This window comes from Fukomys damarensis, unplaced genomic scaffold (genome assembly GCF_012274545.1).
Source record: "Fukomys damarensis isolate Sample0158 unplaced genomic scaffold, DMR_v1.0_HiC HiC_scaffold_11, whole genome shotgun sequence".
Taxonomy (NCBI): Eukaryota; Metazoa; Chordata; class Mammalia; order Rodentia; family Bathyergidae; genus Fukomys; species Fukomys damarensis.
The window spans coordinates 9,847,730-9,865,917 of record NW_022900923.1 but is presented as its reverse complement, the minus strand read 5'-3'; the positions used below and the strand labels follow the sequence as shown (position 1 = coordinate 9,865,917).

General features: G+C 34.8%; 1 protein-coding gene across 7 annotated transcripts in view; it reads left to right on the top strand.

Annotated features, from left to right (window-relative positions):
• The window catches only part of Cep170 (centrosomal protein 170), a 106,366-nt gene that overhangs the window by 46,841 nt on the left and 41,337 nt on the right, over window positions 1–18,188 (top strand). For 4 of the 7 annotated variants that reach the window (XM_033762052.1, XM_010642590.3, XM_010642593.3 and 1 more), the window contains exons 8-10: window positions 250–726; window positions 6,544–6,707; window positions 6,894–7,190. In XM_033762052.1, coding sequence (XP_033617943.1) covers window positions 250–726; window positions 6,544–6,707; window positions 6,894–7,190 — 938 coding nt within the window. The remainder of the gene's footprint in view (window positions 1–249; window positions 727–6,543; window positions 6,708–6,893; window positions 7,191–18,188) is intronic. The other 3 variants (XM_010642596.3, XM_010642594.2, XM_033762053.1) reach the window with 1 other exon arrangement.

The following is an 18,188-nucleotide window of genomic DNA, read 5'->3' as shown; positions in this document are numbered from 1 at the left end:
TTTTGTTATCTTTTACTATTGCTACTACTTACATTGCATCTCCTGTTGGTAATTGAATGGCCTATTTATAGTCAAGTTTCTTTCTTCTCACTTAACCTTTTTTTCTGAGATACAAATGCTGTTGTTTTTCATCCAGATTATGATCTACCTTTCTTATTCTTGCAGAGTAATACAGTGGTCATTACTGATCTTCCTCAAATGCTAGATGCTCCCAAATATTTTGAATTCTTTCTTATTTTTCCTCATTAGGGTGCAGCATAGATGCCAAGCAAGTTGAGGAACAGTCTGCAGCTGCAAATGAAGAAGTACTTTTTCCTTTCTGTAGGGAACCAAGTTACTTTGAAATCCCTACAAAAGAATTTCAGCAACTATCACAAATAACAGAGAGCACTATTCATGAAATTCCAACAAAAGACACACCAAGTTCCCATACAACAGGTGCAGGGCATGCTTCATTTACCATTGAATTTGATGACAGTACCCCAGGGAAGGTAACTATTAGAGATCATGTGACAAAATTTACTTCTGATCAACGCCACAAGTCAAAGAAGTCTTCTCCAGGCACTCAAGACTTGCCGGGAATTCAAACAGGAATGATGGCACCAGAAAACAAAGTAGCTGACTGGCTAGCACAAAACAACCCTCCTCAAATGGTATGGGAAAGAACAGAAGAAGATTCCAAAAGTATTAAAAGTGATGTTCCAGTGTACTTGAAAAGGTTAAAAGGTAAAGTGAATTGATCATTTCAGAACTTCCTATTGTTTAATAAAAAAATTCTGACTTCAGTTACCAAATTACTCTTTAAAAATTATATGGTAGAAAACAGCTGCTTTTTCAAAACAAATTTCATTTCAAAGCTCCAAAGCAAGCTATGTAGCCCATGTCCACCTTAATCATTCAAATAACTTTTTTGTTCATCTTCTTGACAAAACCACATTGGTTTGATGTTTTTATTTATACCACTAATATGTTTCTTTTGTCGATGGAAATAGAAAATTTATTCAGTTCCAGTAGAATTACTTAGAAGACAATTCCCATCAATTTCTTGATTTAAGGAAAAGCTAAATACAATTTATTCTCTATTATGATACTTCCAGTGAACTATCAATATCTAGATTTGGAAATGAATTTAAGCCATTTGGTATGGGCCAAAATTTAATGTGAAATATATAGTCCATTTCTGATGGAGTGCTTCAGATTGTTCTCAGTGGATTTTTATAAAACAAATACTTCTAGTTTAGAAATGTTTACTAGGTATCTACTAAACTAATTTAAAAATTTAATATCAGTATTTTATGACAGGCACAGTTGAATATTCATTTGTCAAGTAGTAAATATATCTGCTTTATTACATTAGCCCTTGGCCAAAACTTTTTCTTTCATTGAGTTTATTGGTACTTTTTAAGAATACAGTAGTTACATTTATCATTGGGATCTTGTACCTTTACATGACAGATCTTGGTTCTCATTTTTCCCCCATACCCCTACTCCTCCCCTACTTACAAAGACTTTGTTTCCGTTTTTTTCCCTTTTCTCATATTTTTTCTTTTCCCTTATTTCCTTTCCCCTACCCTTTCTACTTACCTTTAGCCCTTTTCTTTGTATTTCACATTGTCAGTTATACAGTTTGGATCTTATTTACACTTTTAGTTTTTCACACCAGAGAAACTTTTTGGTATTTACATGTGTGTCTTATTTATTTCACTTAAGATTATGGCCTCAATATGTATCCATTTTCCTATGAATGACTCTAGTTTCTCATGCTTGAAGGCTAAGTACTACTCCGTTTTATAGAAAAGCCACATCTTCTTTATCCAGTCTCCAGCTGATGGGCAATTGGGTTATTTCCAAGTTTTAGCTATTACAAACTGTACCGCTATAAACATGGGTGCACATGTATCAGTGTGGTATGATTCTTTTAATTCTTTTGGAGAGGCATCCAGCAGAGGGATAGCTGGATCAAATGGATCCTCTAGTCCTAGTTCTTTGAGGTATCTCCATATTGATTTCCACAGTGGTTACACCAGTCTGCACTCCCACCAACAATGGAGAAGGGTTCCTTTCTCCCCACAGGCCCACCAACAATGGAGAAGGGTTCCTTTCTCCCCACAGGCCCACCAACATTTGTTATTGGTTGATTTCTTGATAGCAGCCATTCTTTGTGGGGTGAGGTGGAATCTCATTGTTGTTTTCATCTGCATCTCTTGGATGACCAGTGATGTTGAACATTTTTTATGTATTTATTTTCTTGGCCAAAATTATTATTTTTTTAATTGAGTTTATTGGTACATTCTAGGTATATGGTACAGTTACATTCATTATTGGAATCTTGTACCTTTGCATGACAGGTCTTGGTTCTCATTTTTCCCCTTGTCTCTGCCCTCCCTGCACCCCCTCCTCTCCTCCCCGTTTACAAAGACTTTATTTCCATTTTTTCATTTTCTCTTTGCCAAAATTCTTAAAAAACTTTATACTGTGTATTAATAGTGTCGGTTGATTAGTTTTTTTCCAGCTAGTTTTGCCAAATTTATTTTTAGAATCATTTGTGGGGTTTTTTTGTTTTGTTTTGTTTTTTGAGACAGGGTCTTACTGTGTAGTTCAGGCTGATCTTGAACTCACTGTGTAGCCCAGCCTGTTCTTGAACTTGAAGTGATCCTTCTGCCTCAGCCTCCCCAGTGCTGGGATTTCAGGTTCACACTATCATGCCCAGCTTTTAGCATCTTTTTTTTTGCGTCAGCGTCTCACTACTTAGCTGAGACTGACCTGGAACTCACTATGTAGCCCGGCTGGTCTTGAACTCATAGTGATCCTCCTGCCTCAGCCTCCCGAGTGCTGGGATTACAGGCGTGCGCCACCATGCCTGAGCCTAGAATCTTTTGAATACAGACTTGTGTTACTGTCTTACATTTAATAATCTACTTATAAAGTAATAATTTTTAATAAATTCCAGTTGTATGTTAATTCAACAATTATGTTTCTCTAGTGAATGAGCTTTTTTAAAAAGTATTCTATGAGAGCATATATTGCTTACTTTGAATCCATAACACTTTATCTGGGACTTTAGCATGTGACAAGTGCTGATTTGAATAAACAGTGAGTGACTTCACTGAATGACCATGGCCTTGTCTTAACACATTCAGGACGGGGCCATTGATTCCTATGTGTAGTTGTTGGGCATTTTGAACCACCACTGATACATATATGACTGTCCCATCATGTGGCTTGAACCACTGGTGGTACAATGTGTCTAATCACTTTTATTGCTCTTTTTACTGATAAAATTAATAAAAAGCCACCTGATAGGACAGTCATGTACATACACCTCTGTTGGTTCAAGACAGTGGGAACATGTCAACCCATTCCTTAAACCTTTGGATTCTGGTCAAGTAATGAAGAAATAGTATTTTATACTTACTTCTAATGAGCTTCTAAGACATTTTGGGATAGGTAGATAATGTGATTACCTAATTCTTTGTTGGCACCTATTATAAAATTATAAATCATCAGCAGTTATCTGGCACATGTACTTTTGAGACATAATTGTGATATTTTGCATCTACTAGATGATATTAATACATAATTGAAAACTGTGTGTATACACAGTTTTGTGTATATATAGTTTATATATATATATATGTATTGGTTAAAGCTCAAAAATGTGAGCTGCACATTTGAAAACTGATCATTTGTATGAATTGGATAAATACCAATATCCTACTATAATGGGAGATACCACGAACTTTGAAAATTTAGTCTTTGTAAACCACTCTTAATAAATAGACAAATTGAGCTGAAAAAATACTTTAAAAGTTTTCAACTATCTTTACAAAACCCTTTTGTGACTTTTTTGTAGTTACAACTTTTCTGCATTAGCTGTTATTTTTTATGCATCATTTTAATACATTCTTTGCTCTTGAACAAGGCCTATTTATGATAATTCCATATAAGGTCATTAATGTCCATGTGCATATTGTAGCTCTACATAAATCATTACTGTAGATATTTTAAAACTTTAAAGTAAACAATATAATTATATTTCCTTCAAAGGTGACTAATAAGTAGACCTGTTCTAGTATGTTCTATCACTGGGAACTCTTCTTATGGATTTACCTTTAGGCTATTTTAGGGTACATCCAAGAAAAATATTTCACAAGATATTAATTCAAGATAGACCATTTTAATTTCTCTGGACAAGTATAAATGACATTTGACTTTCTCTAAAGGAGCTGCTATTATTAAATAAGTTTGCCATCAGTTTCACAGAGTTTAGATTATTAAAAGGATACACTTAGGCACTAAATGAAGTGCTCAAAATTTGACAGTAGGCAAAACAAATAAAAAACAAAGCACCTTGCTCCTACAAGAGTAAAGTGCACGTGCTTTGGGACAGTGAGGAAAATAATGTTCACAAAGCCCATACACTTTCACTCTTTAGGAGAGTTGCAGCTTCTTTTGGCTTCAGCTACTGACTAGGTACAGCTGACCTACCCAAAAATATTAAGAGGAATTCCATGTATTTATGCATGGTTAATGAAAAGGAGGAGGAACAAAGAAACCTGGTGAAGAGGGTTTCTAGTAATGTTGCATGAAAACAGGAGATGGGCACTTACCAGATATTTCAGCTTGTGTAACATGGAGAAGAAAATACAAGAAGGTGTAATAACTTGACAAAAAAATAAAATGTGTAACCTGTGAAATGTTCTAAGCTCTGTGTCATAGAAAAGATAGTTCAAAATACCTACCACCACTAAATGCCAAATTCTGATATTTTGAAATAAGAATTAAATTCTAAAAGGATGGCATTTTCATTAAAACATTTAAATGTATGTTTGTTATGAGTTATTTAGTCTTATTTTGCAAGAAATACTGGAGATAGCTGGGCGTGGTGGCACATGCCTGTAATCCCAGCACTGGGGAGGCTGAGGCAGGAGGATCACTGTGAGTTTGAGACCAGCCTGGGCTGCATAGTGAATTCCAGGTCAGTCTCAACTACATAGTGAGACCCTGTCTCAAAAAAAAAAACAAAAAAAAAAACTGGAGGTTATTTCCAGCTCTTACAATTTGGATACCTTTTGAGTGTAGCCAATACAACAGTGAAATAGATTGTAAAAGTATAATGTTTTAAATGAATTTTTATTTGAATTAGTGGTGTTATTTGAGTTTTCTTTTCCATCTGCTGTCCATGATTCCTAAATTAATTATCTAAGGCAGGGGCCCCACTAATTAAGCACCTGTTTTGCTTTAAAAATTGCCTTTTGAATAGTTAATAAGTTGAAGAGTTTCAAATGTGTTTGTAGTATTATTTTTATAATATTAATCACTATCCCTTTAATGTGAATGCTTCCTCAACCCTCAGTAATTTTCATCTTATTTACTCCCTTTTGTTTCCCTTTTTCTTTCCTAAAACACCACCATTTTCTATGTGTTCTACCACTTTCTCCTCTGAATCTTATTCAGGTACCTTATTTTTTTACAGCTATCACTCTAGTATTAAATTATTCTTATCACTTGGTAGTCTCTAAATTTGCTAAGAATGTACCTGTGTGTTAAAACTCCACTTTTTCTCAAGACATGTCTTCTACCAATCACTTTGCCCAGTCTTTGAATTTGATCATTATCTTGTGTGGAAGCACCGTATTTAACAAGGGTCTACCTTAAAATTTATAGCCCAGGGAAATTTGAAAATCAGATTTATTCCTGGAGGCTTTGGAGTATACCAACATACATTATACTGTACTAGATTTCATTTATAGCTTCCAGTGGCGGGATCATTTAAGCCCTGATTTGTGACTCTGTCTAAAATGTGCATAAGATAATTCTTGACTTTTCATTAATTTCATTCTATAATACAGTAGTTATCTTTGAATTATTCTAATATACTGGTTATTTAGGTAGAAATTTAGATCAGTGAAAGATCAAATAATTTTTGTAATGTCACGTCCTCAGAACTATGAGAGGTAAATCAGTGGTTTTTACTTTTTCTGATATTGATATTTCACAATTTAAGTCTAACTTAAAAAATTTTTTTAGAGGCGGCATCTTGTTAAATTTAGCACCATATTGTACGGTGTTTAGATTTATTTTAGTATTCCATAGAGTACTCTTTCTTCCTTGACAGGCCTCTTAGCATTCTTTAACTCTTTGAATCCACCAGATTTTAGAGTTGAAATGCAATCTTCAATAATTCTCATAGGTAAAAAATTTTGTGCATTTATTAGTAGAAACTACAAATTTGAATCTTACTAAAAGAAAGGTATACTGAACTTTTTTTAAAAAAAGTCTTGAATATCATTGCAAGTTAAGATTTAGAGAAAGAAAAGCAATCCTATTCATTTGTTTATAAAATAACTCATTGTTGGCTGATAAAATGTGAATGTAGCCACAAAAAGTGAGGGAAGTTTGCAGAGCCTGTTGCTGAAAAGAGCACATGACTTTGGATTGAAAAGTGGGAGGAGCCAAAACAAATAGCACCTTTGTAAATGCTTCTAGTTTGCTACATGGAGTTTTTTCTTTTCTATTATGTGATTTCATTTTTGTGTCCAGGAAATAAACATGATGATGGTACACAAAGTGACTCTGAGAATGCTGGGGCTCACAGACGATGCAGCAAGCGTGCAACTCTGGAGGAGCACTTAAGGCACCACCATTCAGAGCAGAAAAAGCTACAGAAGATCCAGGCCTCTGAAAGGCATCAAGAACAAGCTGTTGTAAGTCAGACTACTTTTATGATTGCATTCGTTGATGAAGACAGTCCCAGAAAAAGGAGGTCATATTCCTTTACTCAAAGTACAGGAGTCTTGTGTCAGGAATCTACTCATTCTGCACCACATACAAAACTTGAAAAAGCAAAGTCTCCAACAGCAGATGCCAAAGTGGTTTCTTTGTCTTTACAGACTAGCTCTGCGCATCACAGAGGAGGGGGGCATGGTGTTCCACATGGGAAATTGTTAAAACAGAAATCAGAGGAGCCTTCGGTGTCAATTCCCTTCCTACAAACTGCATTATTAAGAAGTTCAGGGAGTCTTGGGCAGAGACCAAGCCAGGAGATGGATAAAATGTTAAAAAGTCAAGCTACTTCTGCTACTTCTGAAAAGGATAATGATGATGACCAAAGTGACAAGGGTACTTATACCATTGAGTTAGAGAATCCCAACAGTGAGGAAGTGGAAGCAAGAAAAATGATTGACAAGGTAAATAATTGAAAATTGAGTATGATCTTAGCTGTTGTATGGTATATTTGACTGTTGGAAATTATTGGAAAGGCAACACAAAGTACTCTTTTGCAGTCAGTGGTATGGAATTTAGGGTTTTGTTAGAGAACGGCAAGATTAACACGACCAAAATTCTTTCATTTTGCTTACATTCTGAATTTGCCTGAGTTTCATAAATAAAAGTCTTATAAATTTAAAATGCTTGGACATTTTAAAAGTGTATAAATTTCAAATAGGCTGTAAGACTAGTATTCTTTGGAATTCTCACCTTGCGTGTATTTATATCTCTGATAACAAATATAAATATTAACCACAGGTTTCCTGTGTGCTGATTTCATGTTGGAAACAGATACAAATACATGTTTTAGTTAACTTTGTCTTTATTTTATTTCCTTTATTTCTATTCAGTATTGTGTTTGGTGATAGAAAAGCAGTGTATGAAAACAAAATCAAGATTTTTACATTATACTCATGTTAGCCAGATGTGTCCCCATTTCAGATGTATTTTTTGTTGTAGTTTTTTAATATGTATACTGATTATTATATGCTTAAAAAGTAATTTTTCTCAGTTTTGGTCATAATCATGGAAAGTTGGCTTTAGAATCACCTATTTTTTTTAATCTCCTGGAAAATAGCCTAAATTTGGATAAACATCAATTTCTTATTTAAATTTTTGCTACTCACAGTGTACTCCTTGGGTGAGCAGTATTAACGTTACTTAGGCCCACTCCAAACATGCTGAATTAGAACCCACTTTAAAAATAAGTTTGTAAGGTAGTTTCTGTCCATGGTAACACTTGAGATACACTAGTTTAGAATATGAGTTTCTAATGTGGTCTCTCAGGGAGTAGGCAAGATAACCCTCTAGGATGTGGAAAAAATATTGGAGTTATATTCACCTTTAATTTTTTATATTTATTTCTGTTTTGGAATGTGGTCTACAGTATATACTATTTATTACTACATTGTGCACATATATAATGTCTAAGCATATACTTATCGAAGAGCATGTGGTCAAATATTTTACTTTTGGAGTACACAACTAGACCCATTGGTCTAGGAAATAGATGTTTGGTAAGCAACATTACTATGGTTGCTAAAAAGAAGTACAGGGGCCAGGGATTTAGCTCAGTGGTTCTGCCACCTGCCTCATAAGTGCAAGGTCCTGAGATCCATTCCTGGGACCACCCCCCAAAAAATATGGGGTTTCAGAAGCATTGAGTATTTTACTCATAGTTATTGGTGCTTTTTCAATGAAAAGAGATTATTTTATACTCAGCCGTTATATATTATAGTATTTGAGAACACAGGCACAGGCAGGCAGATCTGGGATTAAAAATAAATTCTGCATGTATTTGTGTCTGCCCTTGAGTAAATTAACCTCTTTAATCTTGTTTCATTTATCTAAAATGGAATAAATTATTTTAGGTTTTACAAATAATTGAATAAAAAAGGCTTATCATAATGTTTTATCTTATGAGAGCCTATAAAGGTCAGCTGTGCTTGTTATTACCTGTATTAGGAGCTTCCACATAGTGATCTCTACACAAGTTACTGGCAAATTCTGGAAAATTATTTCAGTACTGAAAGGGTCAAATATGAAGCTCAAATGGATACAGTGAGAGGGACAAACCTGGCCTGGTCAGAAAGAAGCCATTGGCTCAGATGAAGTCCTTTAAGAAACTTTTGGATACAGAAGGCCACAAAATTGGGTTCATACCTGTGGTCTATACTTACCGTGAATATCCCTTTTCATTTCTCAGAGTCGCAGTTTTGGGGGCAGATTGTGTGGTCACACTGTGGATAGAGAAGCCCAAGATATTAGAAAAGGATTCATTAAAAGGAGTAATGGCATTAGTGTTCTTCATTTGTATAAACCAGACAACAAAGCAGAGAGCATACAGCAGGGAAAATAAGTCGTTACATTATCTGTGACTACCAAAGTAAAAGAATTGAGAGAGTCCACTGGCCATGATTAAAACTAGAAGTCAAATTCAGGCTAATTAAAGTTGAGCTCTGGGAAAAGAAAAGCAGGGAACCAGGAGTCAAATCTCTAAAGAGAAGGAAGTAACCTGTTGGTGTTGAAAAACAAAGGCCAAGAATAGCCAGAATGAAGGCATAAGAAGCACTTTGGGAAGGCAGAAGTAGATACAGGATCATATCAAATTGCTTGGATGAGCTCTGTTGTCTATTTTCTCCTTTTTGAAATTTGGGTGTGAAGGAAAGAAGTAGAAATGATCAGATGTCATGTCGGAACACCGATGATTTTTAGTTTTAAAAACTTATGTGGTCTCTTTCCTTTTTTGATCCCATCACTAGAGAACTGGTTTATTTCATTGATGATGTGCCAGCCTTGGTGTTAGGGAGTGGTGATTCAAATTGAAAAAACTGAATTCTTCCCTGCAAGAAATTAGTGTATAGTGAGATAGAAATAAAATTCAGTGTTGAATGCTTTCATAGGTATTCATTGTTGAAAGAAAAGTACCAGGCATTTCCAAGAAGAGAACTAAGGTTCAACACTGCTTCCTCATGGGTCTTTCTTTAGACTTTACTTTAGCTATTCACTACATGCTAGTCACTCTTCATCAGCTTGTCTCATTTTAATCATAAGGTTTATCACTACTTTATTAGTTCTCTGGTTTTTGTCTCCTTTCCCTAGAGGTAGGGGATAGACAGAAATGTAAACTCTTTGACTACAAGGACTTAGTGTTAACATATAAACTATCTTCTATAAATACTGAACTTAATTTCCAGATGAGCCAATTTTGAGTATGTGTGATTAATCCCATAAAAGGTATGGCACATAGAGTTGGAACAACCTATTCAGAAACACAGGAGTGAGTTGAATTTATTTTGACAACCACAATTACTTTTGCAGAAATGGGATTAGTTGATACTGAAGTTCTTTGTGTGTCATACTAATGACTTTAATCTTTTTTTTAATACTAAAGTGAGAAATCATGAAGTAGATTATTTATCTTTCTAAGAACTTTAGCGAGGAATCATTGGAAACTTTTAAATATGGCAATGACATGGTCAGATCACTGTCAGGAATATGAAATATGGATTGAAACTTGGAAAGGCTAGAAGCAGTGAATGTAAATTAAAAGCTGCTGTTGTTTATAAATAACTAGATCTTGGGTATGAGCTCTGGGCTGAAAGTTTAGATTTGGGAATTATTAGAGAATAGAGGGTGGATGAATGCAAAATAAGAAATGAGAATCAGTGAAAATATATAGAGTAAAAGCAAGCAAAATATGAAATTTTTAGCTGTATGAACATTGGTGGACCTAGAAACAAAGATAAAAGGAGGAGACTGAAAAGAATCAAAGCGAGAAGTAAAGCACTGTGGAGGCAGGAGAATTGTATGTTTGAGCCAGCCTGGACAATTAGCAAGATTCTTTCTCAAAATAAAAAATGGCTGGGGATGTAGTTCACGTGAAGGCCCTGAGTTGAGTACCCAGTACCACAAGGGAGGGAGACGGGGAAGGAGAACTAGAGACACAGACACAGAGACAGAGAGATAACCATGAGACAACATCTTGAAGTCAAAAGTCAAAAGGAAACAAGTAAGCAACTGTGTCACATGATCCACTGATGTTAAGTATATTCAGCATGGAATGTCTTTCCATTTTTCTCTAATAACCTTTATTCTTTGGTCTAAAGATGAATAGAAAATGTGTTTTTATCTTAGAAAAAATTGCATATAGTTTGAATAGGATCTTTTTAATGACCAGGCTGAAAGGCCATATCCTTGCTTTTCAGTGCTGGTGGTAATTAAAAGGTGCTGAGATAGCTCTTCTCCAGCTCCCAAGTTGTGAGATTACTACATTTGTAATTGTATTTTTGTGCTGTCTGACAGTGGATAACCTTATTTTACACTTGTACCCAAGTTCACCTTTATAATGTTAACCTATGCCTAATATGTATAAAGACCTCTTGAATTTTACATGTAAGCTTACCTTGGATATGTAATATAATGAAGTGCTATTTACTCACTGAATTGAAGAAAGTCATCTCCTATATAGTAATGATAGTCTGTCCCATCCCTCCCCCTGACCTCTGATAGATGCCTTCTCGGAGAACCCATCACAGCACAGTTTCTTTTCTCCACTCTCCCATCAAATCACATAACCACTGAGGGGAGAGGAAGATCTTGGCAGGACTGTTAATTCCTAGACTTCAAAACTAAATGAGAGAAACCTGTCATGAGACTAGAAAGCTAAACATTAAATGAACAAAAAATATATATTGCTCATTGTAGAAAGCTTAGGTTTTATCATTTTGAAAGAAATTTCTCCTTGTAAATTTCATATCACAGAGCATCTCTGCCAGATATTTTTACTGTTCTGTGTTTTGACTTGTATCCTTGTGCCAACATACGGGAAGTCTATTAGTATATTCTCTTCCCTGTGGAGCTGGGTCAGTGCAGCTTCTATAGCAACAGTTGGAAAGACTCCAGTGGGAGGAGAACTATAACAAGACTGGAAACTTTCTGTATTGTTTTGTTTTTCTGCAAAACCAAGAATTGAACTCAGGGCAGTTGCACTGAACTGTATCCCCCACTCTTTTAATTATTTTTATTTGAGACAGCACCTCAGTTGTTCTTTGGGGACCCAAATTTGTGATCCTACTGCCTCAGCCTCCCAGAGTACTGCGATTCCAGGCATATTACACCATGCCTGGCTTTAACTTTTTTTTTCACTGAGCAATTTAAAACTAAAAGAATTATTTAAACCAGAGGAATTTACTTTTGGTTTCTCTGCTTATTTCTCCTTGACCTTTCTGAGTTCTGTTTCCTTCTTTGAAATAAGAAACTCTCCTGTTACATGAATTCCCAAAACTCAACTGTCAGCCTTTATTCATGTAAAAGACTTTTAATAGATTAGGCTTTATTTTCCTAGACTAAAACTCTTGTATTTTTAGCATACCTAGCTCCTTATATGCTTCATGTTTTTTCAGTTTTCCTATTGTGGCAAAATATATATGACATAAAATTTTCCATTTTAGTCACTTTTTCAGTGTACAATTCATTGTTATTAAATACATCCCTAATGTGTAAACATCTCAACCCTCTTCTTCTAAGATTTTGTCTTGTAAAAATGGAAATTCTATACTCACTCCATAATTAATTTCAAGAGGCTTTCACTAACTACCCTATCTGAAGACCCAGCATCCTGTCTTCTATATCATATTGCCATGTTTTATTTTACTTATAGAATTCACATCTGTCTTATTTATTTCTTATCTGCCCTTTCTAGAATGATCTTATTTGACGTGTAGATACTTAATATCTGTTAAAAATTAAGTTGTAACATGTTCTTCATTTATGTCAGTGTTTGCATGTGATTTATTATATATTAGTTAATGTATGTAAATAAGTTTATAGATTGATTAGATAGAACCAGGCCTCCACAAGTTTCCTGTATTTTTTGTGCTGAAATTATTATCTTGACTCCAGAATAACTTGTTAAAATTTATAGTTTAAAACCTCTTACATAATCTTTTTGCAAAAGTAAGTATGAACTCAAGCTGAAAATCGGGTGTGTACATTTCAGCCGAATTGCCTTGGTTTAAGGCTGAGTTTCTAAAAATACTTAACTAATAACCTTCAGCTTAAAAAGTGCTTGGCAAGGAAAGGGGAAGATGGCCATTGATGAGCAGCTAGATTTTAGGGATGGAAGGAAGGAATATGTGACAAGGAAATGAACCATAAAAGGAAGGAATTTGGACATTACAGCTATAGAGGCAAGATGAGATCTGAGGGTAATTTGAAAGAATGAAAGAAAGAGCTATTTAGAAAAAATGTGGAACATGTAAGAAATTATGGCACTAATATAGATGACATGGTAAGTGATGCAAAGAGAAGAGACTGTGTATATAAGATCCTGAAGGAGCCTGGCATGGTGGTGCATGCCGGTAATCCTAGCACTTGGGAAGCTGAGGCGGCCCAGCCTGGGTACATAGTGAGTTCAAGGCCAGCCTGCCTTATCTACATAGTGAGACCGTCTCAAAAAACAAAGCAAAATACAAAGGAGTTTTAAGGAAAAAAGACAGTCAAGGACACAAGATCAGTTAAGAGGGTATATAAAAATTTAAGAGCATATTTTACCCAAACAGGCACAAAGGAAAAAAATAGGGTCATATAGTACCCTTTTAAAAAATTGAAGTAAGGGCCGGGGATTTAGCTCATTGGTTCACTGGTCTGCCTTGCATGCACAAGGACCCGAGTTCAATCCCTGGTACAAAAAATAAATAAATAAATAAAAAATTGAAGTAAAATTTACATAACATAAAATTGATATGTTAACCTTTTAAAATGTTTAGTTAATTCCAGAATATTTCATCACCTTCAGAAGAAATCTCATATTCATTAAGTAGCCATTTCGCATTCCTTCCTGGCCACTGCTAATCTACTTTGTCTCTGTGAATATGCTTATTCCACACATTCATATAAATACAGTCATACTATATATGCCTTTTATGACTAGCTGCTTTATTTTATAATAATGTTTCCAAATTTTACCAATATTATAGCTTATGTTAGTACTTTATTCCTTTTTATGGCTGAATAATTGTCATTGTGTGGCAAACCACATTTTATATATCCTTTCATCCATTGATGGGTTTAATTTGTTTCACCCTTTGGCTATTGTAAATAATGCTACTCTGAACGTGGATGTACATTTACTAAGATGTGCACTATGGTAAATTATCTAACATCTCTAATTCTTTTCTGCATTCTTTCTTCTCACAGTTGTATATTTTAAAAGTTGATTAGAAATATGTTTTTAAAAATCACATTATTCATAATCATTAGTTTATTCAATTTAATTTAAGGGATTTCTCTTTTTGAAAATGAAGTTAGATGTTTATAGAATGTTGAAATTTTAAAAAAATCTTCCTCTTAAATCATCTTGATTTGGTTCCTTGACATTAGTGGCTAGAATTCTACATCACTGTTCTATAATTATGTGTTGCTATTTTTGTAGGACGTGGAAACCTCTGTTACTGATTTGAACTGCTCTTCTTAACTAGGAGGTCCTTATTCCTTGTGGAGAGAGAGGTTCTTGTCACCTGAGACCAAAACTTGATTACATTTTTACTTTGCCACTTTGATATGCCTTCACTTGCTGTTTCAAAATAAATTGCAGAAGCTTGCTATTTAATTTATGCTCTCCTTTTCATTTTCACGGGAAAGTTAATTCTGATTTCCCCTAACTTGGATATATTTAAATCTAATAAGGGACTGCTGCTGTTTAAAATTTTGCTCTGTATTTGTATTGCCATATTTAGATGTTCAGTCTTGCTCCTCACTTTGTCTTACCTGTTGGCCTCTACTTCCTGTCACAGTAAAGCCTCCAGGATGTGTTATTACTAATGTATTTTTTACCTCTTTGCAAGTAGTCAGTAGGTAAAATACACACTCTCGTGGAAGGTCTGGTGTACCACTGTTCCCACTCCCACCCATTCATATTTTAGAATTGGAAGCTATGGAATTTGTACAGAATGAACTTTGAAATGATAATGGCAAAGGTGAAAATAAAATGGTCATGAAAGAAATCAAGGTGAAATTTTTCCTAGGCTTGGTTTGTAATATCCGTGTTTGTATGTTTTCTGGAGAATGTTTAGTTTCTTTAAATTTAAAACCCAAAATCTAAAAATACAGTCTGGTTATTATGGAAGTATAGTTTTTAGTACAGGCTACGCCTGCGTGGTTCTTTCAGGTGACCTTCCTTATTTTAGATTCTTTGGTTAGGTTTAATCTTTAGAGCAAGGGATAACACATACAGTTTTGTAAAGTCCCTGTAAAAGGTTAACCCATAGTTAGGAAGTATCTACCATACTTCAGTAAGAAGTCCAAATTATTTGGAGTAGCCACTGATATACAGATGTGAAATCTCAGTGTGAGATACTGAATACTCTATGCACATATTCAAAAGTCAAGGTTGAGAACAGGTTCCCTGATTCTTAGAATGGAGAAGGAAGTGTTACTGAGCGAGAGCTGTATTCTTAAAACAAATGACTTATTTTTTTAACAGTCAGACCCCAGAGAGCTCTTGTAGTGCAAGTTCACAAAGAAATTTTTATTTTTGTACCATCCCTACTTCCTTTTTCTCTATTCTGTGAAAATTAGAAACTACCTGAAAAACTTGGGATGCAAGGTTCTAGTAGAGAGGAAATATAAAAATTAGATGGCTATCCAGCCATCTCATCTCCTTCTCCACTGTAGGCTAGAGCCTAAAGATGTCAGGACTGGATGAGAGACCCAGATTGACATTTGGGGTTTTGATTTAGACCTGGCCCTGGTGGGGAAGAGACTAGAATTTGAAATATTTTGAACCATCCAGGAGGAGGGATGACAGGTGCAACTGTCTCTGTAGTTGCTAATTGAAGTGAAGCCTTGTATGTGGATGAAGTCACCTCAGGAAAGAATTTACAATGAAAAAGACAGAGAAATTGATAAAACTTGTTCCTTGGCTTTGAGGAGCTCTTGGGTTCTATCAGTTATTATTAGATCATATGTCTGATTGTATGTATTTTAAGTGTGTAAAATAGCTTTAAAGTATGTAGTCAGTATATTTTTTTTTCACGTGAAAGTGGTCACATGGATGTTTGTGTACCTGGATATAGACGTGAATGGCTGTATATTTCAAGCTGAACTGATAATCATGGCTATCATACATTTTTCAAATGCTATAAAATATAGATGTAAAATCTGAATACTTCTTTCCTAGTATAATAGTCTTTCTGACTTACCACTTGTTCAGAGAAGAAATAACAGTTACTTCTCTCACACATAGGTATATGTACAGCTGTCATCAGTTCTTTCTCAGGAATCTGTAGGAAGTCATCAGAGGATTTTCTTTACAAAGTCAGCTTCCTTCTCCAAGCATAGTTCTCTGTGTGTCTTTTGTTGTCATTACAAAATAATATCAGAAGTGATTTGGAGACGTTAGCTATGTTTTATTTGAAATTTCTAGTGCTTAGATGTTTGAGGAAATCAAGGTTTGACTACAGACTAAAATTAAATATCAACAAGTCCAGAAATCACTTAAAGTAATTTCTAAATTAACATGCCAAAGAGATGTAAAAGTAACCTTATGTAGTTTTTTTATATTCTAATTTAAAACTTCAGATAGATTTACTTTTTTAGTAATCGTAAAGATGTAACTATCAATAAAATTGTAGTTCAAAGGTTTGAGTGAGAAATGACTAATTTTTTGGAAACATACATCATTTGAATAGCTGTAATTTGCTTTATTTATGGGATTATAGTCACAGGACTCAGGCATACTGAATTTTTGAAATTGCTGCTGTTAAACCTATTTTAATGTTTAGCAAAATGCAGTATTCTTGTTTATATCTGATTTAAAGTTAATCATATAGTTTGCTCTTAAAGCAAAGATAATGGAATATTGAATATTTTAACAGACTGTTAAATCATAATCCTTAAAAATACTTATATTTGTATTAAATATTAAGAAATTTGCTACTGCATTCTTTCATAGTAGCCCAGTTTCACACTGTAAGGTATTGTTCTTTTTTTTATATTAGAGTTCAAACTCAGGTCCTTGTGCTTTGCAAGGCAGGTGGTGGCACCACTGAGCTAAATCCCCAGCCCTGTAAGGTGTACTTCTTTTCCTGCATTTACTTGGTCCAAAGTCACTCTGCAGAGCATGTTTCTTATCCTAACTATAATAGACATAAAGTCTTGCTTTAAAAATTAATGAAATGAATAAATATTAAGTAATAAGGCCATCTAGTGATAAAATTTTCAAGTTTTATTGAATTTAGAAATCCAGTACCTACTTTACTAAATGTCGACTTCAGAATTTATCAGATACCTCACCCTCCCAATCCCCCCATACTGGAGATTGAACTCAGGGCTTTCATACGCAGCCAGTCCTGGCCTCATTTTTTATTTTTTATTTTCAGAGAATATCTCTCTAAATTGCTAAATTTCCCAGGCCAGGCCTCAATATTCCAGAGTGCTGGGATTATAAGCATGTGCCTCCATGCCTGGCTAATACTGTGTAACTATTAATTTTTTTCTAGGAAATATTTTAATCTTAGGTTTTTTTTTACCGTACAGAAAATGGAGGCTTATTTTGGTTATGTTCTAGATATCCTTTCTACAAATTACTAAATCAGATGCTTTTAAAAAAAAAACTGTTGGGAATTAAACTTGGTGCACATGCTAGGCGAGCACTCTAATGCTGATCTATACCTTAGGTCCTATTTTTCTTAATTGTAAAAAGCTATATAGAACAAGCATTGGAACCAAGTAGAGACTTAATAGTAAGATAGAATTTTAAAATGTTATGTGGCTGTCATATTTCTTGTCGCTGAGGCAAAATACCCCACACCCAAAGTTAAAGGAGGAAGAGTGTTATTTCTGTTCATAGCTTGTAGAGATTTTAGTCCATAGTCAGCTACCTCCAAAGTAGAGTAGCATGGCAGAGGAGAAACAGTCTGTACTAAGCAGGGAAGGCAGAAGGCAGCAAAATAACAAAGTAGCAATAGCAACGAAGCAGAGCCTTCTTTCTGAAACTTTATAGTCCATCCAGTCTGTAAGCCTATTAATTGATGCTATCCACACCCTGATTGGGGCACCCTTTATCCTAGCATTACACACTTAATCCTAGTATTACACACTAAATCCCAGCATCACACAGCATAGATCCAGCCATCTCAGAAAAGCTCCACCTACTGAGGTTTTTTCGGGGGGACAAGCCATAACAGGGACTAATGCTTTTTCCAGTATATTTGGTAATATCCAGTGCCTTTCATGTGTCTGGAAATGAATAAGACTGAGGGCTTCCCTGATTTAAAAAATATATGAATATTAGTCTCTGTTTTTGCAAACTAGGAATTGAACCCAGGGACTCACTGAACTATATCCCCAGCCTCACTTACTTACTTACTTTATTTATTTTCAGCTATTTAGGCTGGGCTCCAACTCCATTCTTTAGC